Source organism: Orcinus orca, chromosome 1, assembly GCF_937001465.1.
Source record: "Orcinus orca chromosome 1, mOrcOrc1.1, whole genome shotgun sequence".
Taxonomy (NCBI): Eukaryota; Metazoa; Chordata; class Mammalia; order Artiodactyla; family Delphinidae; genus Orcinus; species Orcinus orca.
In genome coordinates this window covers 129073329-129101013 of record NC_064559.1, presented here as the reverse complement: position 1 = coordinate 129101013, position 27685 = coordinate 129073329, and the positions used below count along the sequence as shown (strand labels likewise).

General features: G+C 40.1%; 2 protein-coding genes across 20 annotated transcripts in view; one reads left to right on the top strand and one right to left on the bottom strand.

Moving 5' to 3' along the window:
* ALG14 (ALG14 UDP-N-acetylglucosaminyltransferase subunit) overlaps positions 1–22822 on the bottom strand; it is a 244741-nt gene extending 221919 nt beyond the window's left edge. For 3 of the 6 annotated variants that reach the window (XR_007479209.1, XM_049714787.1, XM_033433256.2), the window contains exons 1-2: positions 20055–20307; positions 16204–16355 (exon numbers count right to left, since the gene is read on the bottom strand). Coding sequence is in view for 5 of the 6 variants with exons in the window: in XM_049714787.1 (XP_049570744.1) it covers positions 16204–16355; positions 20055–20190 (288 nt within the window). In the remaining variant the exon portion in view is untranslated. Of the gene's footprint in view, positions 1–16203; positions 16356–20054; positions 20309–22676 lie in introns of those variants that run through there. The other 3 variants (XM_033433255.2, XM_033433248.2, XM_004263052.3) reach the window with 3 other exon arrangements.
* Positions 20296–27685, top strand: part of TLCD4 (TLC domain containing 4) — a 106308-nt gene continuing 98918 nt past the window's right edge. For 7 of the 14 annotated variants that reach the window (XM_049714901.1, XM_049714876.1, XM_049714883.1 and 4 more), the window contains exon 1: positions 22974–23102. The gene's annotated coding sequence lies outside the window, so the exon portion shown is untranslated. Of the gene's footprint in view, positions 20468–22967; positions 23103–27685 lie in introns of those variants that run through there. The other 7 variants (XM_049714898.1, XM_033433313.2, XM_049714887.1 and 4 more) reach the window with 3 other exon arrangements.

The window sequence follows — 27685 nt, the reverse complement described above, 5'->3', positions numbered from 1 at the left end:
GTTCACATGACACCTTCCTGAACGTCTCTTATTTGATAGTCTTTAAGTTGAATTTGTTTCGAGATGTACTTTACAGAATATGTGACTTTATTTCTTCTTTTTCAATACTTACACCTCTTATTTCATCTTAGGTGGAGGGTCGAATGAAAAAATCGATGACTAATGCCAGGTATTCTTGGTTTACGTTCTGATTCTAGGGAGAAAGAATGCCTCAAATGGAGATTGGCTTTTGCCTCCAAACACACGTTTTCATATTAAGGAAATCATTTTAAATGTTAGTATAACAGGTTATTTGCGCAATGCAGTGTTTTAGGACGATAAATGTGGGCAGTCATGAATATGAATGTGACACCGACAAGAAGGCGAGAGACCAAAGCAACTGCAGCACATGTAGGGTTTGCATATAACATGCATTCAGTATTACTGGCCCGAGCAAATTACTGAAAAATATGAATAGAGCACATGGAAGGTTTTATTTAGGTTTTATTTTTTTATTTATTTATTATAACAACAAGAGTTTGGGATATCTATTACACTAGGCTCTACTTCACGTGATACTTTTTCATGTTTATTGCATTTACCTCAAAACAGGGATTCAATCAACATACTACCAGAATGCTATAGTGCCAATGGGGTGACATGCCCTTTCATGTCAGCAAGGTACTTAATTTAGGCTTTTCGTTTTTAATTTTTCTTTTAATCAACGTCACACCCACATTTGTAGAAAATTTGGAAAGTTATAAGAATACTTGCAGACTGTATATAACATAAGTACAAAAATGTTTACTGCAGTATTCAGTGAAAAAGTGAAAACAGCAATAGGGAAAAGGTACATCAATACTACAGTCTACTATCCAATCATTAAAAAGTACAAGGTAGACCTACAAGTACCAACATGGAAAACTATGAAGGTATAAAGTTAAATGCAAAAAAGGTGAAAGCAATATATAGGGTGTGATTTATAAATTAGCCATACTCTGCTCCCTCAATGCTGTTTATGTAGTTTTGTGTATACATGTACATGTAATGTCATAATATTTTGTTATAAGTACGTGTATATACAGCAGGAGAAAAAAAGTGATACCAGCAGGGTATGACTCAAGCTGGTACAGTGTTTCCCTCCACAGAGTGGGTTGGAGTGGTTATAGGAAACTCCCATTTTTTACTTTATATGCTTCTTTGCTGTCTACAGTTTTTCAATTAAGAAACAAACAAATTTTGGAAAGAAAAGCATAACGAAACAAAAATAACCACTTACAGTCCTGAGGCAGATATTCTCGGGCATATTCAATAAAGATTTGCGGAAATATCCACATAAACAAAGTGTCTGTACAGAATTGGCACTCATTTAATATTTTTTGACTAAATAAACAAAAAAATAATCTTTCTTGGTGAAACATTATAAGCTTAATTATAGAGGAGTGAGAACTCTAGTTAAGTGACCCAGAAGTAAAGAATGTTGGCTCTAATTTTTAACCCTTCAAATCAGTTTTCACAACTTCTATTGTTTTATACATGAAAAAAGCCTACTCTGATTTTTTTTTTTTTTTTTTTTTTTTGCTGTATGCGGGCCTCTCACTGTTGTGGCCTCTCCCGTTGCGGAACACAGGCTCCAGACGCGCAGGCTCAGCAGCCATGGCTCACAGGCCTAGCCACTCCGCAGCATGTGGGATCTTCCTGGACTGGGGCATAAACCCGTGTCCCCTGCATCGGCAGGCGGACTCTCAACCACTGCGCCACCAGGGAAGCCCTCACTCTGATTTTTATGTGCATTTTAAAAATGTTTTATTCGAATGTCACTGAACTCTTTCCTTCAGTGATATGATCTGAAGGTGCCAACTCATGCTCTAACAGAAGTCACCAGGAGTAAGTGTTGTCAAGCGACATGGTTAACAAATGAGGTGCAGACAGAGAAGCAAATAAAGGATGAACCAGAATCTACAATGCAATGCCCTGAGCCTCATTTCCCCCCGTGTGTCGAAGGGGTGGATGTCCCTGCTGAAACACAGACCAACAAGCGGACTACTGCTTTCCAGGAAGAAAGCTCTGGTGAGACTTTTCACTTACTGTCATTTAATATAGCTCTGGTAATTGGTTCTATTTGGAAAGGTTACTATCCAATTTTCCTGAAAGATATTACTTTAGCTACTCTTTACTTTAGAGCTAATCCCAGGGGAAATTACATTTTCTTTAGACGGCATTTCAAGATATTTTTTTCATATAAGTAATTTCACAGCTAAACATTCGCTTGCTTTTTGTTTTGCTTAGCTTTCTGCCCCTCACCTTTCTAATCTCACTTGCTTTATTTGAGTGGGATCGAGATGTTTCTCCCCAGAGATGCCTGTTTCTCTTAAAAAGCTACTTAAACTACTTAGAGATACACAGACTATAGAGGAGTTAGAAAGTGCACCAGGAATAACTATTTCTCTGCACTCTTGTGTAACTACAAATAAGATGAATTATGTACCTAAAGATTTTAAATATAATTAAAAGAATACACCGAATCAAAGGAATTAGGAGGAATGTGAATGAAGTTTCTGTGACAAAAGTAGGTCATCTCTACCATTCAATTAATAAGATTACATTAATTTAATATTTAGCTTTAAAATCTGCTGTATATGTATATCTAGCACAAATAGACAAATATGAACATTTAAATATTTTTCTACAAACTAGCAAAAACATTTAGAAATTAACTAATTCCATATCAGAATAACTTATTAACCAAACAATAGAAAATTCCTATGCTACTTGGGCAACTCCAAGTGAGTAACAGTGGGTCATTTGTATCTTCTGACTTCTGGGAAGGTCTTCTTTATGTTCCTGGATGAGCAGGCTTGTGCTGAAAACGTGGGTTTTGGCTTTCTAACAGAACCAAGTGGGAACTGATGTACTTTTATTCCTAAAGTGCTCTAAGAGATATGGATGAGACACCTTGCCCAGGCACAGAGTACAATTACTGATAATGCTTTAAAGTGGTACAGAGTTTCTGGGCTTACTTAAGAGGTCTGAAAAAAATCTAACTATAAAGAGATGGTCAAGGCCTTTAACCACAGTAGTATTATCTACAGCTAGGAAACTGCAGTTGGTACAGTTACACCAGATTTTAAAAAGTGAGGTGGGACTTCCCTGGTGGTGCAGTGGTTAAGAATCTGCCTGCTAATGCAGGGGACACGGGTTCAATCCCTGGTCCAGGAAGATCCCACATGCCACGGAGCAACTAAGCCCGTGCGCCACAACTACTGAGCCCGCGTGCTGCAACTACTGAAGCCCATGCACTCTAGGGCCCATGCCCCGCAACAAGAGAAGCCACTGCAATGAGAAGCCCGCTCACTGCAACCAAGAGTGGTGCCCGCTCACCCCAACTAGAGAAAGTCTGCGTGCAGCAACGAAGACCAACACAGCCAAAAATGAATAAAAAAATTTTTTTAATTAAAAATAAATAAATAAATAAGTGAGGAAAATTGGGTGGGTAGGGGGTGCTATTTACACAAATAGTGCAGAATAGGCATCTAAACAGAGGATATGATAAAACTCTGACTTAAACCAACACCCAAACCCTCCTTCTATAAATGGATTAAAATTCTGTAAGATATATATTGAAATACTATTTTACTGAACTGAAAAGAAGGGAAATCCCTACTTGCCAGAAACAAGAAGAAAATGAAACGGCAGCAGACAGCCTGTAACACTGAGGTTTGGGAGGAAGACAATGATGCCAGAAACCTAGAGCTGGAGTTTGAGTGCTCCCCCACCCCACCCCACCCCCAGTTCTGGAGGAGAGGCATACAGAGGAACAATAAATTGGCAGTCAATATTTCCATGACAGTAACAGCTCCCCTGAAAGCTAGAGTGCTTTGGGCTCAGTTCTCAGTCGTCTTCTATTTCCTAACTACATTCAATCCCTGGGTGATCTCACAGTTTCCTGTTTTAAGTACTACCATTTAAACACAGATGACTCCAAAATTCATATTCCAGACCAGCCTCCCTCCTCAACTTCAGGCTCATATATCCAACTGCACAGTCCACATCCTTGTTTATATGGTTACAGACATCCCACATTAGCCCTCCTGCTCCCTCAGATAATCTTCCTCATGTAAATGAATGGCAACTCCATTTTCCTGGTAGCTTAGGCCCAAAATCTGGATGTCGTTCTTCACTCCTCATTTTAACCCCCCCCACACCTCACACCTTATCTGCCAGGAAATCCTATTAGCTCTTCCTTCAAAATATGTCCAGAATCTCACTACTTCCCAACACATCCACTGTTGCCATCCTGGTCCAAGCCATGTTGGTCTCTCACCTGAATTACTGCAATAGCTCCCAAACTCCTTTTCTTGCTCTGCCCTTCTCCCTTTGAGTTTATTCAGCAGCCAAAATGATCCTATTAAAATATAAGTCAGATGATTATCACTCCCCTACCTATACACTCCCAATGGTTCCCCACATCACTCATGGGGAAAAAATCTAAGACTAAAAATGGACCAAAAGGTCTTAAAAACTCTGACCCCATTATCCTCACTTTGACCTCCATGGCCTCATAACCTACTCAGCTTTCTCTCGCTTACTTTGCTTTGGCCACACTGATCTCCTTGCTATTCTATAAACATGCCAGGCACAGCCCCACCTCAGGGCCCTGCGTTGCAGTTATTGCTTCCTCTTCAAGAATTCTCTTCCCTCAGTTTGCTTTACAGCACACCTTCTTCAAGTCTTTGTTCAAATGTCACCTTTCCCAGCCACTCTACCCAAAACTGAAACCTCCCTTCAACTCCCCAATACTCTCCATTCCCTTTCCCTACTCTATTCCTCTCCTCAACATTTATCATTAACATATTATACATTTTACTTAATTATCTTGTTTACTATCCCCCCACTGGAATATAGTCACCACAAGGGCAGAGATATTTGTATTCTATTCACTACTGTATCACTAGCACTAGTGGGAATTCAATAAATACTTGTCTTAAAAAAATGAATAAATGTTAAATTCACAATTACGAAGGAAAAAATTCAAACTAGAATTCTAAACACAGAATGCAGTCAAAGGAGGGCAAAACGAAAACATATTTTCAGGCAAACAAAAAACATGGGAAGAATAAATCACTTACAGACCTTCCATGAAAGAACTAATAAAATATATATTTCTGGGAAAAAGACATTGGAGGGCTTCCCTGGTGGTGCAGTGGTTGAGAGTCTGCCTGCTGATGCAGGGGACACGGGTTCGTGCCCCGGTCCGGGGAGATCCCACATGCCGCAGAGCAGCTGCGCCCATGAGCCATGGCCACTGAGCCTGCACGTCCGGAGCCTGTGCTCCGCAACGGGAGAGGCCACAACAGTGAGAGGCCCGCGTACCACAAAAAAAAAAAAAAAAAAAAAAAAAAAACCATTGGATCCAAAAGAAAGAAGCAGTAAGGGTAAGGAAAGAAAATACTACATAAATCTAAATAATTACTAACTGCATAAAACAATAATAGTAAGTAATTTAAGTGGAATAAAAACAAGGTAGAACCAAAACACTAAACAATAAAATAATACGATGGGAGGAGGTCCTCACAGTTAAAACATTCTAAAAGCTTTTTTTTTTCAGAAGGAGGCTGGAGATATTAAGTTTTTGACTTTAAGGTGGATATCCATGTTAACAGTTTAAGGAAAATGGCTAAGATAAGAGAATAATTTCCATTCTAGGAGAAGGGGAAAAGGGAGGACAATGAAAGCTCAATTAATCCAAAAAGAAGACAGAAAAGGAAAAAAAAATCGAAGAAAAGTATGGTAAATAGAAAGAATCAAATAAAATAGTAGAAATAAATCTAATATATTAGTAATCAAAATAAACGTACAGATACCAAACATGCTTGTTAAAAGACAATGATTCTCAGTTTTGAATTTTAAAATTGTGCTTTATGTCATTTATAAAAGACACAGTTAAAACATAATGACAAACAAAAGTCAAAAGAGATGGAAAAAGACATACCGCACAAACACTACAGCACAGATTACAAAAAATAGCAAGAGAATATTTTGAAAATATTAATGCCAATACGTTTGCAAGGTTACCAAAATTAAATATGTTCCTAGAAAAATATCTTAAGTTATACTGATTTAAAAAGAAGCAGAAATCCTGCAAAGTCCTAGAACCATAACAAAAAGAACGTATCAGGGCCAGGTGGTGTTATAGACAAGTTATACAAAACTTAATATTGTAAAGGAAGAAGTAAATTGTCACTATTTGTAAATGACATGATATTATACATAGAAAACCCTAAACACTACACCAAAAAACTGTTAGAACTAACAGACACATTCAGTAAAGTTGGAGGTTACAAAATCAACAGGCAAAAACCTGTTGTATTCAACAGGCAAAACCTGTTGCATTTCTACACACTTTTAACAAATTATCAGAAAGAGAAATTAAGAAAACAATACCATTTACAACTGCATCAAAAAGAATAAAATACATAGGAATAAGTTTAGCCAAGGAGGTGAAAGACTTGCACACTGAAAACTATAAGACACTGATGAAAGAAATTATAGAAGACACTAATAAATGGAAAGATATTCTGTGCTCATGGATTAGAAAAATTAATATTGTTAAAATGCACCACCAGGGGGCTTCCCTGGTGGCGCAGTGGTTGAGAGTCCGCCTGCCGATGCAGGGGACATGGGTTCGTGCCCCGGTCCGGGAAGATCCCACATGCCGCAGAGCGGCTAGGCCCGTGAGCCATGGCCGCTGAGCCTGCGCATCCGGAGCCTGTGCTCCACAACAGGAGAGGCCACAACAGTGATAGGCCCGCGTACCACAAAAAAAAAAAAAAAGCACCACCAAACCAGCTATATAAGAAATGTTAAAGGAAATTCTCTAGGCAAAAAAGAAAAGGTCACAACTGGAAACATGAAAATATGAATGGAAAAAGCTCATCGGTAAAAGCAAACATACAGTAAAGGTAGGAAATTATCTATGCACAAAGCTAGCAGGAAGGTTAAAAGACAAAAGTAGTAAAAACCATCTATATCCACAATAAGCAGTTAAGGGATACACAAAACAATTATTTGTAAAATATGATATCAAAAACAGTAATCATGAGGGGAGGAGAGTACAAATGCATTAAAATGCATTTGAAATTAAGATGCATTTGAAGTTAAGAGATCAGAAACTTAAAACAATCATATCACAATCATAATCATATATATCATATACAAAAGAAAAAAGAATCCAATACTGAAGATAATCATCAAATCACAAGAGGACAAAAGAAGAAAGGAACAAGTAAGACCTACAAAAAGAACCCCAAAACAATGAACAAAATGGCAATAAGAGCATACATATCAATAATTACTTTAAATGTAAATGGACTAAATGCACCAATCAAAGACACAGAGTGCCTAAATGAATACAAAAACAAGACCCATATATATGCTGCCTACAAGAGACTCACTTCAGATCTAAAGACACACACAGACTGAAACTGAGGGGATGGAAAAAGGTATTCCATGCAAATGGAAATCAAAAGAAAGCTGGGGTAGCAATACTTATAGCAGACAAAATAGATTTTAAAATACAGACTGTTACAAGAGACAAAGAAGGGCATGACATAATGATCAAGGGAGCGACCCAAGAAGAAGATATAATAATTGTAAGTACATATGCACCCAACATAGGCGCACCTAAATACATAAAGCAAATATTAACAGACACAAAGGGAGAAATCAACAGTAAAATTAACAGTAAGGGACTTTAACCCCTCACTCACATCAATGAACAGATCATCCAGACAGAAGATCAATAAGGAAACACTAGCTTTAAATGACACAACAGAACTAATGGACTTAATAGTTATATATAGAACACTCCATCCAAGAGCAGCAGAATACACATTCTTTTCAAGTGTGCATGAAACATTTTCCAGGATGTATTACATGGTTTGCTACAAAACAAGCCTTGGTAAATTTAAGAAAACTGGAACCATATCAAGCATCTTTTCTAACCACAATGCTATGAGACTAAAAATCAACTACAAGAAAAAAACTGCAAAACACACAGACACATGGAGGCTAAATATTATGCTATGAAACAACCAATGGATCTCTGAAGAAATCAAAGAGGAAATAAAAAAAATACCTGAAGAAAAATGAAAATGAAAACATAATGATCCAAAATCTATGGGATGCAGCAAAAACAGTTCTAAGAGGGACATTTACTGTAATACAAGCTTACCTCAGCAAACAAGAAAAATCTCAAATAAAAAATCTAACCTTATACCTAAGGGAGCTAGAAAAAGAAAAACAAAACCCAAAGATAGTAGAAAAAGGAAATCATAAACATCAGAGCAGAAGTAAATGAAATAGAGACTAAAAGACAATAGAAAAGATCAAGGAAACTAAGAGGGGGTTCTTTGAAAAGATAAACAAAATTGATAAACCTTTAGCCAGACTCATTAAGAAAAAAAGAAAGTGGGCCCAAATCAATAAAATCAGAAATAAAAAAGAAGTTACAGCTGACTCCACAGAAATACAAAGGATCATAAGAGACTACTATGAACAACTATATACCAGTAAAATGGACAACCTAGAAGAAATGGACCAATTCCTAAAAATACATAATCTTTCAAGACTGAATCAGGAAGAAATACAAATATGAACAGAGCAATTACCAGTAATTAAATTGAATCAATAACAAAAATACCTCCCAACAAACAAAAGTGCAGGACCAGAAGGCTTCACAGGTGAATTCCACTGAACATTTAGAAAAGAGTCAACACCTATCCTCAAACTATTCCAAAAAACTGCAGAGAAAGGAACACATCCAAACTCATTCTACGAAGTCAGCATCACCCTGACACCAAAACCAGACACAGATATTACAAAAAAGAAAATTACAGGTCAATATCACTGATGAACATAGATGCAAAAATCCTCAACAAAATACTAGCAAACCGACTTCAACAGTACATTAAAAGGATCATACCCCACAATCAAGTGGAATTTACCCCAGGGATGAAAGGATTTTTCAATATCCGCAAATAAATAAACGTGATACACCACATTAACAAACTGAAGCATTAAAACCATACAATCATCTCAACAGATGCAGAAAAAACCTTTTCATAAACTTCAACATCCATTTACAATAAAAACTCTCCAGAAAGTGGGCAAAGAGAGAACATAATTCAACATAATAAAGGCCGTATACGACAAGTCCACAGCTAAGATCATACTCAATGGTGAAAAGCTGAAAGCATTTCTTTTAAGATTAGGAACAAGACAAGAATGCCCACTCTTACCACTTTTATTTAACATATTATTGCAAATCCTATCCACAGCCAGAGAAGAAAAAGAAATAAAAGGAATCCAAATTGGAAAGGAAGACATAAAACTGTCACTGTTTGTAGATGACATGATACATTAAAAAATCCTAAAGACACCACCAAAAATCTACTAGAGCTCATCAATGAACCTGGTAAAATTGCAGGATACAAAATTAATAGACAAAAATCTGCTGCATTTCTATACACTAACAATGAACTATCAGAAAGAGAAATTAAGGAAACAATCTCATTTACAATTGCATCAAAAAGAACAAAATACCTAGGAATAAATCTACCTAAGGAGGTAAAAGAGTGTACTTGGAAAATTGTAAGACACTGATGAAAGAAATTGAAGATGACACAAACAGATGGAAAGATATACCATGTTCATAGACTGGAAGAACTAATAATCTTAAAATGACCATGCTACCCAAGGCAATCTACAGGTTCAATGTAATATCTATCAAAATACCAAAGGCATTTTTCACAGAACTAGAACAAATAATTTTAAAATTTGTATGGAAACACAAAAATAGCCAAATAGCCAAAACAATCTTGAGAAAAAAGAACACAGCTGGGGGAATCATGCTTCCTGACTTCAGACAACACCATGAAGCTATAGTAATCAAGAGTATGGTACTGGCACAAAAACAGACACACACATCCATGGAACAGAACAGAGATCCCAGAAATAAACCCATGCACTTATGGTCAATTAATCTAGGACAAAGGAGGCAAGAACACACAATGAAGAAAAGACAGTATCTTAAATAAGTGGCACTAGGAAAACTGGACAGATACATGTAAAAGAATGAAATCAGAACATTCTCTAACACCATGTAGAAAAAATAAACTCAAAACGGATTAAAGACCTAAATGTAAGACCAGAAACCATAAAACTCCTGGAAGAAAATATAGGCAGAAGACTCCAACATAAATTTTAGCACTATTTTTTTGGATCTGTCTCCTAAAGCAATGGAAACAAAAGCAAAAATAAACTAATGGAACCTAATTAAACTTAAAAGCTTTTGCACATCAAAAGAAACCATCAACAAAATGAAAAGACAACCTACTGAATGGGAGAAAATATTTGCAAATGATATGATTAATAAGGGGTTAATATCTAAAATATATAAACAGCTCATATAACAACATCAAAAAAAAAAAAAGTCCAACAACCTGATTAAAAAATGGGCAGAAGGTCTGAATAGACATTTTTCCAAAGAAGACATCAGATGGCCAAGAGGCACATCAAAAGATGCTCAACATCGTTAATCGTGAGGGAAATGCAAATCAAAACCACAATGAGATATCCCCTCACACCTGTCAGAATGGCTATCATCAAAAAGAACACAAATAACATTTGTTGGTGAGGATGTGGAGAAAAAAGAACCCTCCTACACTGTTGGTGGGAAGTACATTGGTGCAGCTACTGTGGAAAACAGTATGAGGTTTCCCAAAAAACTAAAAATAGAACTACTATAAACCCAGCAATTCCACTCCTGGGTATATATCTGAAAAAAACAAAAACACTAAGTCAAAAAGATACATGCACCCCAATGTTCATAGCAGCATTATTTACAATTGCCAAGATATGGAGGCAACCTAAGTGTCCATCAACAGATGAATGGATAAAGAGGATGTGGTACACACACACACACACACACACACACACACACACACGCACACAATGAACAAGAGATAGTAAGTGTTGGCAAGGATGTGGAGAAAAGGGAACCCTTGTACACTGTTGGTGTGGTCACTATGGAAAACAGTATGGAGGTTCCTCAAAAAGTTAAAAATAGAACTACTATATAATCCAGCAATTCCACTTCTGGATGCTTATCCAAAGAAAATGAAAACACTAACTCAAAAAGATATACACTACCCCAAGTTCATTGAAGCATTATTTACAATAGGCAAACCATGAAAACAACCTAAGTGTCTACCAATGGATGAATGGATAAATACTGAATATAATGTGATTGATACATACATACACACACACACACACACACACAACAGAATATTATTCAGCCTTAAAAAAGAAGGAAATCTTGCCCTTTGTGACTACCTTGATGGACCTTGAGGGCATTATGCTAAGTGAAATAAGTCAGACAGAGAAAGACAAATACAATATGATCTTACTTATATGTGGAATCTAAAACAACCGGAAAACAAAAAACCCAAGCTCACAGATATAGAAAACAGATTTGGTGGTTACCAGAGCTGGGGCATTGGGGGTGAGGGAAATAGGTGAAGGGGTCAAAAGCTGCAAGCTTGCAGCTATAAAATAAAGAAGTCACAGGGATGCAATACAGCATGGTGACTGCAGTTAATAATATTGTAAGAAAAAGAAACTTAAAACAATTAATTCCGTACTTATACAAATTCCCCCAAAGAGCAAAAAGTTGTGTATACCCTACAACTCACATAATGAGACTAGTGTAACCTTGATACCAAAACGAAAGAACAGCATGAGAAAGGAAAAATACAGGGCAATCTCCATCACGAACATAAACAAAAAAATCCTAAATGATATGCTTGCAAATCAAATCCAGCAATGCATTAAAATACAATGCACCATGAACAAACTGGGTTTATTCCAGGAATTCAAGACTAGTTCATAACCATGTAATTGTCCATATAAACAGAAAAAGTTGGAAAAATTATAAGATCATCTCAGATGCATAAGAGACATTTGATAAAAATCAACAACTAACTATTATTTAAAATAAAACTCAACACATTTTTTAAAGCAGAAAGAATGCAAAGATGACCACTACACGGCTCCTATTCATTACCGTTCCAGAAGTTCTAATAACAAAATGAGAAAAAAGAACTAAAAGATGTAAGGATTACAAAGAAAGAATCACAATTATTACTACTTGTAGATGATAAGATTATCTTCATTAATAACACAAAAGTGTACAAACTAGGATTAGAGTGTAGCCAGGTGGTTCTTATACGGTCACTTTATAAAAATCAATTGTATTTCTATATACTGCAACACACGAAATATTATTAAAAGTTATACCACTTACAACAATAATAAAAGAATACAAGGTACCTAGAAATAAACACAACAAAAGATATGCCAGACTCTTATGAAGAAAATTAGAAATGTTATTGAAAAGCATTAAAGGAGATCTAAATACTGTAATGGAGAGAAAGGTGATGTTTCCAGATAGGAAGATATAATCAAAGAGATGTAAGTTCTCCTGAAACTGATGGACAGATTCAATTCAATTCAACCCAAAATCCCAGCAGAGTTCTTTGTGAATTTTTCAAAGCTAATTTAAAAACCTATGTGGGGGGCTTCCCTGGTGGCGCAGTGGTTGAGAGTCCGCCTGCCGATGCAGGGGACACGGGTTCGTGCCCCGGTCCGGGAAGATCCCACATGCCGCGGAGCGGCTGGGCCCGTGAGCCATGGCCGCTGAGCCTGGGCGTCGGGAGCCTGTGCTCCGCAACAGGAGAGGCCACAACAGTGAGAGGCCTGCGTACCGCAAGACAAACAAACAAACAAAAAAAAACCTATGTGGGAAAAAAAAAAAAGATACTTCTGAAGAATAAAAGAGCTTGACATTAGCTCAAGGATAGACAAATGTACCAGTTAAAGTAGAAAGCTCAGATACAGACCTATACATACATGGAAACTTGATCTAACGGTGGAAGCACCACGGATCAGTGGGCAAAGGACTATTCAATAAATGGTACTGGGTCAGTACTGGTGGCTCCTCTTACTAGACACTGCAGGTCTAGAGCGTTCAGTATTCTTGGTTGACATGGGCTCTGCAGCAAATGTATTGATCGCTATTGATTTCTTCAGTTAGACCCTTCCTCTCCCCAATCTGGTGAGCTCCACGGTAGGTACAAAAGATAGCTGTCAGGGACGCTGCGGGTACAAGTCCCCTTAGCTGAAGTGTAGAGAGAGACAAGAAGTGTATTCCTCCCTTTATAAGGCTTGGTCAGAAGGTGTCTCTCCGCCCTGCCTCCTGTCCGCCTAGTGTGGCTCATAGGGGTGGTCGACACAAAGGACAACAGTCATGTTCCTTCTACTGCCCTCAATGGCTCTCTTCTGCTTCTCTGCAGAAACTCTCCCCAGCTTTAGATTCACACATGAGCAGACCATTTCAGAAACGAGATAGAGTTTTTTCTCTAACAGGGGTTGCACTGCCCCAGCAGGAAAGTAACCGACAAAGGAAGGAGGTCGAACAGAGATGCTTAGTCCTATACTGTGGTGTTACTTTGATAACGAGAAAAAAATAATGGCACTTATAAAATTGAAATCTTTGGCTTTCTTATTAAAGTGCATCAAATCCAACTTACTGGGTTCTAAAGCATCATGATACACAGTACATAACAATCTTCTAAATGTTTCACTAAATCCTGACATAATTCAGCAAATGAACGGTACATACAGTGATGGACCTGGAGGGAAATATTCAATATGTATGTTAAATTAAACCTGGAGCCTCCAAATTGGGTACAATTTCAGAAAGAAGAAAAGAACACGCACACTAATAATTAGGTAAAAACAAAGATACCCACTCTGTATGTTGAAAAACAGTAAGAAATTTGTAATCCTTTGATCTTTATATTTTTTTCTAGTAGTGTATGCCACTGCTAAACTATAAGACTTTTAACATTATTCTTGTGAGAAAATTACCATCATTTTCTATAAACTCTCCAATTCTAATATATACTCTAAGATAAGAGATTAAATGACATTTTAAGTCTCTGATGCCTTGGATAAGAATTCTCAAGGCATTCTGTTCACATTGAGTGTTTTGAATTGTAAAAGAATACACAAAAGGGGCAGAGTGGGCTGTGCAGCAAAAGCGCAGGCTTCGGAGAAGACACACGTAGGTAAGTCCCACATATCTGGCAGGGCCTTGGCTGAGTTTTTTTTGTCTCTGAGCCTCATTTATCTCATTTGTAAAATGAAGCTACTATTATGTTTCACCCATTACTGAAAGGATCAATTACTGGCATACTCAATAGTCTCTACTATTTTCTCCTTTCACACTTGCTAAAAGGAAAAAGTTTGTTTTGCTTTATGTCAAACAGGAGGCTTTTCCTGAAATAGTCCAGTGTACATATTTGTATAGGGATGAATACTGTCCTCCAAAAAGTCATGTCCGGGCTTCCCTGGTGGCGCAGTGGTTGAGAGTCCGCCTGCCGATGCAGGGAACACGGGTTCGTGCCCCGGTCTGGGAAGATCGCACATGTCGCGGAGCGGCTGGGCCCGTGAGCCATGACCGCGGAGCCTGCGCGTCCGGAGCCTGTGCTCCGCAATGGGAGAGGCCACAACAGTGAGAGGCCCGCGTACCGCAAAAAAAAAAAAGCCATGTCCACCTGGAACCTATGAAAGTGACTATTTGGAAATAGGGTCTTGTAGATGTAATCAAGTTAAGATGAGGTCGTACTGGAATACGGTGGGCCCTCAATCCAATGACTGGTGTCCTTATAAGAAGGGCCTGTGAAGACAGACACAGGAATGGCCCTGTGACAATGCAGGGAGAGACGAGAGTAATGCTGACACAAGCCAGAAAATGCCAAGGACTGCTGGCCACCATCAGAAGCTAGGGAGAGGTGAGGAAGGATTCACCCCAGAGCCTCCAAAGAGAACACGGCCCTGCTGACACCTTAATTTTGGACTTCTAGCCTCCGGAACCATTAAAGAATAAATTTCTCTTATTTCAAGCTACCCTGTGTGTAGTACTTTGTTACAGTAGCCCTAGGAAACTAATACAGTATTGAGTCCTGAAACAGAAATGAAGGATTTTGGCTCACCTCCCACAAAGAAAAAACATACCACTTATTTCGCTACGGCTGAATAGTCATCAGCGCATTCCAAGATTGTTTGATGTGGATTTTCCAAGAACACAATTTAGTAGTGCGTTATTGAGGGATCATGTTTACAAGTGAACAAAACGTAACTAAAGCAGGCTTTAACTAACTAAAAAGGTCAGTGGAGGATGAGTTATATTAGTGGATCCTGACTTCCAAGAAACGTAAGAACCACCAAGACAGGGCCCATATGGAAGCAGCTCTGGAGTCAATGAAGGTAGGAGTCACCATCTGGTTTCCCATCTTGTTCTTCCTGTGGATGAACTTCATTCTTTTCTCTAGCTGCAGTCTGTCTTTAGCCAGCAAGTGAAAACATGACTGCTGGCAGCTTCCAAGTTTTCTTTTACAGAGTTGAACCCCTGAAGAAAGACTACTTTCATTTTCTGGGTCCCCAAGTCCAAAAAGCCTGGAGGAACACTTTGAGTGGCCTGAGCTGGGTCGCCTGTCCACTCCTGAACTACCTGTTGGAGCCCTGTGGCTGGGCAGGTACCAGAGAGAGGGATGGATGGAGACGATCTAACAAGGAACAGCTCTAGCTTCCTTCCTGATTAAGTAGTTCCACTTTTTTCAATTTACCCCAAATTCTGCTATAATGCTAAAACGAAGTGAGCAACCAGGAGCAGAGAAGTAATTTTAAAGGCAGGTACAGATATAATTGGAAGAATAAGAAGTAGTAATAGATAAATCAAATTATCAATACACGTAATACACTGATAAAGAACTTTAATGAAGAACCAATAAGCACGTGAACTGGATGCTTTCTGTAAGTATAAATAAAACAATTTTCACAGTTGGAATTACTGAGAAACAATTTTCTCTATTTAAATAATAGAAGAGAATATAAGAAATCAAGCAACCATTTTGATTTGAAGATTTATTTTAAAGCAGTTTTTATATTTGGGTAGTAAAAGAACTATATTTCATCAGCAATAAACAGTTGACTGCATTGTGTGAGCAGGGCACTGAAGGGTCATGAGATTGTTTCTAGAGAAAATTAAATTCAATACATAACTTGTAACTTTTCTTAGACATAGAAATTACCACTTACCATAGCACTGGGGTTTCTATCAGCTCGATTTCCTTCAAAAGAATTTATTTTATGGGCACTCATTTCATCAGTGTCAGCAATGATATAATGTCTAGGAGAGTAGGCATCGGACAAGTTCTCAAGCAGCCTCAGGATCTCAGTGGTATGCCCACCTGGAAAAAAATATTGGAAGGCTTGAGATTCAGAAACCGGTAATGGACACATCCATCTGACTACATTATACTAATACTATGCTTTGTGTATTTCTCAAAACACAGAAGGAATATTTGGAAATGATAATCTATGCCCTTGTATAAATACTACCTTTATATGGGGGAAGAGGATAATAAATGTATAAAAACAAAATCAGCACCAGCAGTAGGTTGTGCTACTATACTACCTGAGGAAGGTACAAAGAAGTATAAGACACAGATCCTGTTATCAAGAAGTCTGGTGGGGGGCTTCCCTGGTGGCGCAGTGGTTGGGAGTCTGCCTGCCGGTGCAGGGGACACGGGTTCGTGCCCCGGTCCGGGAGGATCCCACGTGCCGCGGAGCGGCTGACCCCGTGAGCCATGGCCGCTGAGCCTGCGTGTGCGGAGCCTGTGCTCCGCAGCGGGAGAGGCCACAACAGTGAGAGGCCCACGTACAGCAAAAAAAAAAAAAAAAAAGAAGTCTGGTGGGGAAGGGACAAGACACACAGATATACAAAGAGTGACGCAAGACAGCAAGAAAAATTAAAATGGGGTTTGGGGGAGGGAACAAGCAAAAGGTTATGAAAAAACAATGTCCTAAGCATAGGGGAGATCCCTGGTAAAGGCTGAAATGACTTGAAAGGTGCAGCTAATGGACAGATATGAGTAGGGAGGCCACTGGGTGGGGGTGGGATTATTAGGACAGGAGAAGGTAAGATCTGGGATGGGTGATCAAGGCATGGTGGGAACACTGGGAAGAAAGAGGAGAGTGAAGTAAGGTCAGGAAAGTAGGCTGGAAAATGGGAAGACAGTTGCTGAAGGTGTTGCGAAGTAACATCAGGGAGGCATGAGCACTGACTCCCAGGGCTCAGATCTTCCTAAGGAAGACTTTTGTTCAACTGCTCCTAACAGAGGTCTCAGACCTAACAGAGGTCTCAAATATTTACCAGCTTCACCCAACAACTGTGTGTTCAATTTCTGAAATTGTACAATCTCCAAAATTTTCATACTTTAATTTTAAAACCATGAATTTTAAAACCAACTGTGTTCACTGAGTTTTCCTTCGGGGGAAAAAACCCAAAAGAACATTTACCTATTACATTAACTATACACCAATTAAGCAAAGCAATCAAACTCCTTAAGAATGGGCCCTATTATACCTATTTAATTTAACTGCATGATCCCCTGGCCTCAGCCAGGTTGATGTCTTTAACATTCTCTGTGTTCATCTCATTTGTTACCTCTTCCTTGTCTCTGGTCACACTACAAAGCTCCCCCGACTCACCTCCCTTACTGTTGCAAGAAAGCTCTCAATAGTGATACAGTGAACATATAGGATAATCAAACAAATTATGTGTTTTCTCCAAACGCATATATTTTCTTATAGTAGAAAGGGAATGATTACTCTCTAGATCCCAGAAGGAATTAGATATAGAAATAAAGTCATCAGAGAGTAAGTATAACAGGAATTAGAATCATGCTTTAACTTTGTAACTTGTCAGCCATCTTCTTATATAGGGCAAGCAATTTACACATCTTATACTCATTTTATCACTTTTGTTTTTAACTTTGAAAAAGTGTGGTGGTTTGCAAAGTAGGTACTTGTTTTCAGAGCTGGAACAATTACGGATAAATCCGAACATATACATCTTCCACTGCTATTAAAACTTCATTTTACCTGCTTTAACAGTCTTTTCTTTTTTCCTTAAAAGGAAACCCTTTTCCCTTAAAAGGAAACTGAATACATTCTTTGAAAAATTAACTGAATAAATGTTACTGAATAAATAAATAATAAGAGCTTCATCTTGCATTTTATGTTTTTATTAAGACTTATCCTTTGGGAATGAAATCTTCTCAGTTCTATCTTAAAGTATATCCAGAATCCAATCACTTCTCACCACCTCTTTTGCTAGCACCCTGCTCCAAACCACATCACTCTCACGTGGATTATGACCAAAGCTTCCTGGCCTGTTCCCCTCTCTGCACTTGTCCATTCAAGTGTCCACTTGAGTCTACTCTCAACACAGCCTCTAGACTGATCTTCTTAAAAAGAGTTGATCAAATTATTTACCTCTGCTCAAAACCCTCCAAGGGCTCCCCTTCTCATATGGAATAAAAGCCTTTTTGTAAGCTGACCCTTATTGTTACCTCTTGGACCTCATCTGCTTCTTCTCCCCTTACTCAGTCTACTCCAGCCACTCTGGCCTCCTTGCTGTTGGGTATCTGTCATCTCCCCAGGGAGGCTTTACCTGACAATTCTGATGAAAATGCAACTTTCTTTCTCCTCGCCTCTTCCTAACCCACATTTTTCAAACTGGAAACAGAAGACTCAGTGAGGTTAACTAATTTGCACAAGATCATCAAATTAGTAAGTGGCAGAGATGTGATTCAACTCTGGTGTTATGTTCATTTAGAGGCACATGGTCCTAACCTCTGCATGGTAGGAAGCAGTGGAGTAGTGCCAACAGCTCGGTAGAGCAGGGTTTAAAATACCCTTCCGCGATCTGCATGGGGCTTGCCTCCCCACATCCAACTCAGTACAATAGTGCCCTCGCACCTCTGGTCATCCCAAGTGCTATGGCCTTCTTTTCACACCCTCCCAGCCCTCAAAGCCCCAGCTCCCCCTTGCCTGGCTACTTCTTAGTCATCTTTCAAGTCTCAGTTTAGACATCACGACTTCCAGGAAGCTTCCTGTCTCAAGTTCAGAAAAAGTGGCGCCCAGCGTGAACTTCCATAGCAGTGTTAACTTCCCAGGTTATAGCATTTATTGTGGCAAGTACCCATTCTGCTTTTCGTTTCCTATTCTCCATTTCATTCACTGCTGTGCCCTCACAGCTTTCACACTGCTTGGGACATAGTCAGTACGCCACGGCAAGTCGTATTCGTCAGTTTTGTTATTTCCAGGGCTTAGTTTAGTGCCTGACCTCCCCTACGGCTCAAAACACATTAAGTGAATAAAGTAATGAATTACACGCGAACATAAGTTTAGACCATTTGCTAATACTTATAAATATTATGCTATCCGGATGCAATCTCCTGGCATTTCTGAATGTACACAGCATGTATATGTATCGCTCTGTCAGAGCTGTCCATTTAAAGCGGTACGCCTACAGAGCTGGCCCACTCCGTTTGGATTGTATTACCTGATTGCACAGGTTGTTGTTCACCCCCCGGCACAATATTCTGAAGTGTGTATTGTTCTCCCGTTAGAAGGTAATTGTTTCTATACTTGTGGGTTTTGTATATGTATATTTATAAATGTGACAATTCGCTTTGTCTCGCTTATCATGTAGTATTCGTGATTCCTAAATTATCCCAAATGCCTAGATTAATAATGCAAAACAGCAGTTTTTATTCAGGCAAATTGCATGTTAGCATCATGGGCTTCTGTGTCCTCTCTGTTCACTAATAATTTGTTAGAAAAATATACACTACAAGGACGCTTAATTACAGAGAAGTGTAAGTAACTCATTTGTTATTAAAGACGCGGCCTGGGCCACATCAACAACAGACCAGCACTTTGCCCAGCCTGGGCTGACCCGCTCCAGTCCCGCAGAGAAACTACAAATCTCAGCATGCAACGCTGCACAAAGCGCTAGGGGTCCTGCGAACAGCGCCGCGGTGGACTCTGGGGTTTGTAGTACCCGACCCGAGCCCGCCAGTCACCGCCCGGATACTCACCGGACCCAGCCACCACCAAGAGGCTGAGAGACCGCCGGGGCACAGCGGGGCGGGGACGCAGCACTACCCATAGCCGCACCGCCAGCAGCACGGCCACGGCTCCTGCCGCCGCCGCGAGGATAAGGGTGCCACCCATTCGAAGACAAGACGCATGCGTGCTATCCCCCGACGCCGGCCGCAGGAGCGGTGAAAGTTCAAAACTACGGGCGCTGCGGAGACCCAAACTCGAAGTGTGAGCCTCTTGGTGGGCGGGGCTTGTTGGCGGTGGGAGGAGTTCAGGGCCAGAGGCGGAAGCCGGGCCTCTGACCACCCCGCTGGGTGCCCCGCGAGAGTCTGCGCACGTACAGCCCATGCGTAAACTGAAATTCGCGGATTAAAGCGCTGGAGGAGTTTTGGTTTCGATTCGTGAGGAGGTGAGGCCAGCTGGGCGCCCTAAAAAGGACCTACCAAGTTAGCAGGTGTTCCAAATTAACCAACTTTGTGAATTCCACCTGAGGCCAGTGGCATACGTCGCCTTTTTTTTTTTTTTTGGTGCCAAGGGAAATGTTTCTGTTGCGCAGCTACCGAAAGTGCTTGCCAGTGAAAGGTACCTTAGTACAAAAAATTGAATTTCGGGTTCTCATCCAATTCTCCTCTTTCCCAGGCACTCATATTTTTAATTTTTCTAGTCTTTTTCACAGATCTCAGTGTGACCAGAGTAGCCAGCTGAGGGTGATCACCTCAAGTTACACCATGTTCCTGAGAGCAGTGGAAGTTCAGTGGCTCAAGGTAGTGAGATAGAGAAATAACCGTCCTATTCAGTTAATTTTACTGCAAAGGCAACACCTCCCCCAATTCCAATTTTGCTTATTTTTATGTTTACTTAATCCACATTGTAGCAATATAAAAAGGCTGAGATTAGAGAAGCCCCTTCACCCCAAGTGTAATTTGCCTTCAGTCCCCAATGGACCTGTAGGTTAGATAGGGCAAGTATACAGATGAGTAAACAAGTACAGAAAGGTGAAACAGCTTGCTCAAGTGAAATAGTGGCAGATGTAGATTTAGAAACTGGAAACCCTAACTGCTGCTGCATAGCAATTTACGCCATGTATTCCTTTGCCAAATTCAAACTTACCTGATTTTCAAACTTGCTTAGATCCTAGAATGTGCTTTTAAAAATGCAGCCTTGTGCTTCCCTGGTGGTGCAGTTGTTAAGAAGCCGCCTGCCCATGCAGGGGACATGGGTTTGAACCCTGGTTCGGGAAGATCCCGCATGCCGCGGAGCAACTAAGCCCGCGAGCCACAACTACTGAGCCCACGTGCCACAACTACTGAAGCCCGGGTGCCTAAAGCCCGTGCTCTGCAACAAGAGAAGCCACCACAATGAGAAGCCTGCGCACTGCAATGAAGAGTAGCCCCTACTAGCCACAACTAAAGAAAGCCCGCACGCAGCAATGAAGACCCAACACAGCCAAAAATAAAATAACTAAATTTATATATAAAAAAATAATGCAGCCTTTCAGGGTACAATAGGGAGCTCCTGAATCAGAATCTCCAGGGGAGAGGACTGAGATCAGCTTCTCTAACCAATGTGTCTATTTCTATCAGCAGGCAAGTTTGGGAGACATTTAGGTACTTTGTAGCATCATTTTCTGGCTAATGGACCTCACATACTTCCTGTATTCTATCAAATCCTCTTAACCCTATATCCTCACAATAACGTTATAAGGTGAATATTATTCCCCTCTTTACAGGTAAAGAAAAGGATTCTATAAAAGTTAAATGATTTGCCTAAGGTTAGCTAGTGGGGAATTCCCTGGCAGTCTAATGGTTAGGACTCGGCACTTCCACTGCAGGGGGCACAGGTACCATCCCTGGTCAGGGAACTAAGATCCTGCATGGTGTTAGTAAGTGGTGGAGAAATTTTATAATTGTGGGCTTAGAAGTCAATGCTTCTCAAATTTTGATGGAATCAGAATCCCCTGGGCTTACAAATACGTAGTTGCAAGTCCAGAGGTAGGGCCTCTGGCGCAGTATGAAAAACAGTTTAAGAATATTACAAAAGATGAAGTTTTATTTCATCTGCCCACTCTGTCATTCCCAGCAATGGCTTCAGTCTAAGACTCTCTCCCATCATACTTTTAGAAGAAGACATTAGTTGTCTCAGAAATTTACATCCAGGCAGGGCAGTCTCCAGATTTCAAGAGGTTATCTTGTCCTTGGGTCTTTTTTTTAAGAGTGAGGAAACCTTTTCCAGAACCTCCCACAGCAGACTTTCACTCCTTTTGGCCAAATTTATATCACTTGCCCCTTCATAAAAGGAATGAGACCACAAATCTGGCTGAGGTAGGGTGGAGGATGACATACAACTCACCTGTGGTACCTGGCTGTTTGGTGGAGGGTGGGTACTGAACAAAACAGGCATTCTCCTGGAGAGGAGGATGTTGGGGGAGGGTGGAGGAAAGATCATTGCTGGGTAGGCAAATAATAGTGTTTGGATTGCTGCAAAGGTAATGCATCTGAGCTGGTGTTGTAAACTGACACAGGCAATGCAGATGTTTGGCATATTAATAATGTTATTCTCTAGGCCCCAAAAGATACCCCTGCATTCCCTAGTACCCATCCCCTCACTACTGTCATTACCTGTGTGTGTACGAAATAGCAGTTTGACCACACTTCGTTGTAGATGGAATGAATGGGGAGTGATCAAGCATTTTTAGTGGCTGCCAGTAAATGCAGAGAGTCAAAGAGGGTGGAATAGCAGACATTGTTTGGGGTTATTGGTTGAGTTATTTTGAATTAAGTCTAGGGTCAAACTGTTCAGTGTTCCTGACAAGGAAGTTGAGGAGTGCAGGGAGGAGCTGGGTGGCAGGTGGAGACAGGAACACAGTTGGGAACTCCTGAACACAATAAATCAGGAGTGTTTTATTCACCCACAAATTGCTGGGTGAGCTGAGTCCTGGGCTGTGACAGGCACGGAATATAATTAAGAGGTGAATAATATGTACTGGATTAATCAGAAAAGGCAGGACTGAACAGGACGAAGCAACTAAAATTTCTCTTGGGGAGGTAAGTTGCACAGACAGTGCAGCTAACAAATGCACAGAGGTAAATTATACTGTGTGAAAAGCATGAAAATGTATTAATAATGGATAAACTGAATAATAGTATTGAGCCATACCAATCATAAGTAAAGTCTGCCTGAGAAGTGATTTTTATTATCTTCTTAAATCAATTTTCTAAAGTTTCTGTGACAAGTATTATTCATGAATATTTTTAAAATTAAGATTATTTTGCACTATTGAATGGAGTTGTACTTGTTAATTTAGTCAACATATTTAATGAGCACCTGCTATGTGCTAGATTTAGGTGCAGGGGATCTTGTATGACAGTAGTAGTCCAGACTAAAACCTTAGACGAGGAGGATGACAGTGGAAGGTAGAAGAGGGTAGATTTGAGATATATTTTATGGAGAGAGTCAGTAAGACTCGTTGACGGAATAGATATTGGGAATCAAAGTGGCTCTTAGATTTTTGGCTTCAAAACTGGCTGGATGGTGTCATTTGCTCAGACTAGACAGACAGGAAGAGAAACAAGGTTTTGTGAGCAGAGAAAGGGGAGGAGATGATGAAAATGAAGTGTTCTGTTTTGGATATTAGTTTGAATAACCTGTTAAACATCCAGGTAGTTGTGTCAAATAGGCAGTTTATGTATAAATCTGAGGTGTGGGTTAGAGCTAGAGGTATAAATTTAGAATTCAGCATATAGATGGTATCTAAAGCCATGGGGCTGGGTGAGATCACCTGGGGAGGGAATTTAGGTCAGTCCTGTCCAACAGAAGTTTCTGCAATGATGGAAATGTTTTGTGTCCATGTTGTCCACTAGACACATGGCCTGCTGAGCACTTGAAATGTGGCTAGTGCTATGGAGGAACTGAATTTTAATTTTATTTCATTTAAATTATTTTAAATTTAAATACACTGGCATTAGCCAATGGCTAATGTATTGGGTAGCTTAGGATAGAGAAGAGTCTGGGGTCATTAATATTTAGAGGTCTAGTCAAGGAGACTGGGCCAGCGAAGAAGATGGAGAAGAAAAAGCCAGGAAGATAGGAGGAGAATCAGGAGATAATGGTGTCCACAAAAACCACAGGAGGAAAATGATTCAAGAATGGGAGTGCAGTTAGCTATGTCATATGCTGCTGATACGTGGCATTAGGTGACTTGGGAACAAATTAGTCACTGGGGATCTAAACAGGAGCAGCATTACCATGGAAGGGTGGTTGTGGAAGGCAGATAGAAATGGGCAGAGGAGAGAATGGGAGATGAAGAGAAGCAGTGTCTGTAGACAGTCATTTCAAGTTTTTCTTTGGAGGGGAATGGAAAAATTGGATGGAAAATATGGGAGAATTTGTAATCAAGGAAACTTTTTTTTTAAGATAGGAGTTAACTGACATATTTATTTGATGTTAAAAATGATCCAATAAAGGGAAATTGATTTAGGTGAGAAAAAAACATTTATCTTAAACATGAAAAGGGTTGGAATCTTGAGCACAAGGGGAGCAGTTGGGCTTTGATAGGAGGACCCTTATTCCACGGTAACAGAATGGAGGGCAGGGACATGGATGCAGGTCCTGGGAGGTTTGTAGAATTGGCGGTGAATAGATAAGGGTGTGGAGACTGGGGCTACAGAAGAGTATGAGAAGCTCAAGAAGAAAGAAGGTATGAAATAATCACCTTGAAGAGTAATTGGCATACTCACCAGGATCAGCCTAGGATTTCGGGGCAGATTGGGATGCCCATTTGTAGCTTGTGATAACAGATATAGAGAGAAACCAGTCGGCATGATTTTATGTCTTTTCCCCCCACTGGAAAAGGCAGACAGTTGGCTTTAACCACAGTTAGATTTTTGACAGGTGACTACATAAGAGAGAAGGTTCTTTTCAAGGGAGTGAGGTCCATGGAATTTCCTCTTGACATAGTGGAAAGTGAAGACAGGGGAGTGGAGGTGGGACAGTGGATGAATCGTGGAAGAGTATAAGGCCAGTGGACTGGAGGCCTAAAGAAAGTTGAAAACTTGCAATGAAAAACTAGAGCCAGTGAACTATAGACATAAGAGGTGGTGATCAGAGAGTGGGATGCTTGACGTAAATATTGTGTTATTGCTGGTGGTAGTATTTAGGGTATGACAATAGGAATGAATGAAAAAGATCATTAGGGGTCACTAAGGGGTAGAGAGGAAGAAAATGAGCTAGGAACTCAAGTCTTCAAAGAGAGGTTGAAAGATGACAGCAACCAAAAAGAGCATTGATTATAAGCTAGATAGGTTCCATTTGTCCTTCCAGATCCACGTTTCTCCACCCCACTCAGTGCCATGGGAGCCCAAACCTGGATTAAATCAACGGGTTTCCTTGCTCTCTGGTTCTGGCTGGGTTTGGCTAAGGGGGATCCTCAGCAAATTGGATGGAGAGAGGCTGTGCCCCTGAACTGAAGATTTCTGCTCTTCAGTGTGGCCTTCTCTACACATCTCTCTCCTTCTGGGTCCCAGAGCTTCCTTTCCTTGTTCCCTCAGGCTAAGGGTGGTAACAGTTCCGTTGTTACTAACCCTGAGTCACTGTTTGATCCCTTGTGCCTTCCCTACCTCATTCACACCTTTGTAAATACAGTTGACCCTTGAATCGCAGGAGGTTGAACTCTGGGCATCCACTTATACATGAAGTTTTTTCATTAGTAAATACTTCAGGACTACATGATCTGTGGTTGGTTGAATTTGTGGATGCAGGAACCGTGGATGGAACCACAGATACGGAGGAACCATGGATATGGAGGGCCGACTATAAATGATGCTAGGATTCTCCACTGCACAGAAGGTTGGCACCTCTAACCCCTGAGTTGTTCAAGGGTGAGCTTTAGTCCCTTTAGTAAATCATCCTCAAATTAACCTAATGCACGTGTGCCATCTGTATCCCGTTAGGGATGCTGATACAGGGTGGTACAACTGCATGACCAGAACTTCAAAGGAGCTGGAGTTTTGGAAAGAAGGAGAAAGCTATAAGTGGTTTGGAAGCAGTGATAGGGGTCAAGAGAGGTACTTTCCCCGCCTCCCGTGGGGGTGTGAGAATCAAATGCCCACTATTTGAGAAACATATTGAGGAAATGTGGGAGAGCAAGGGTTCAGCTTATGCAGCAAAGTGGAGAAGACATTCAGAAAGAAGTTGAAGATATAGAGGAAGTTTGCAGATACAGATCAGGAGGTCCAGAGGTGCAGTGAAAGTGTTTGAAAGGTGGTGAGGAATGCGAGTTGGGGCAGATTTGGGTATTTACAAGTAACTACAGAGATAAGAATCAGGATGATACTGGCTCATCTGGGAGCCTTCTGGGGATTGAAGTAAACAGGGGTGAGGGCAGGCTCTCAGTTCAGTTCTACTAGTACCTGTTATGTGCTGCACCCAGGGTCGGGGCAGGGACAGTGGTAAGGCAGTTGACAGTTAACACCCAAGCAGTGATTTAACAGTGATCCTGGCTATATGAACTGTGTACCTCTTACCAGAGCCTCCTAAAGCAAAGTCACCTTCTCACGCTCTCATGGGCTGCCTGGGAGGGTGGGCTGCTAGGAAGCCTGGCAGCTAGGCTGTTCCCACCAGAGTTCAACAATCTTCAGTCCTAATGAGCGTGGTAAAGAAAAATGAAGCTTTTCTGCAAGAGCCAGGGAGACCCACTTTGATCAGCATCATGTTTGCCCATGAAAAGGTAGGATAAAGTTGGAAGGGAGTTCTTAGTGTGGGCCAGAGACAGAGCTGTGGCCACCAGGACTGATGGTTGTATGCTTTAACGTTAAAGATCTTCTGGAAGGTTGGGTAGGATGGGTGACAGAAATTGTGCCAGTAGAACCCAAATATCTGAATTATAGCCAAGACTTTTTTTCTCCTTGTCAAGTATACTTTATATATATTTAAGTCAAGACCTTTTCCTGGATGAAGCCACTTCCTAGGACTCCTTGAATACTAACCCTTGAAGGCCATTATATAATCCTTAACCGGCATTTTACTGTGTGCTTACTATATGCTAAGCACTGAGAACATGATTTAACTTATCTAATGCTCACAACACCCCCATGTGGTAGGCATTATGATGATCCCCATTTTGCCAGTAACAGAGAGATCCCATCATTTGCTCCGAGTCACAAAGCTAGGACTCGGTAGTCAGGATTCAGAAAAGCTCCCTACAGTATCATTAAATGTATTTATTGTATATTTACACCAGCTTTTGTGCTATATATTAAAGAAAGAAAGATAGAAATATAGTATCATTTACTATGCCCAACTTTTCATTTATAAAATTAGAACTAAATAGGAGGGAGAGGATTTTGAAAAGTGGCTTTTTCACAAGCCAGTCCAGAATTGCTCTTCTGTTTTCTAGCTTTTTCTCCAAGTACATTAAAAAAGGATACTAGATTAGACAGATAGATAGATAGATAGACATATGTATGCCTCGCTCTCTCTCCCTCCATATAGTTTATATAAATATATACATATAAATAGATATATATATATCTTGATTCAAGCCTTGTTTAAGATGAATTTACAGTGAAATTACTAGACATGCTAATTTTGTTCTTTCACTTTATGTCCATTTATCTCAGATAAACCTTTC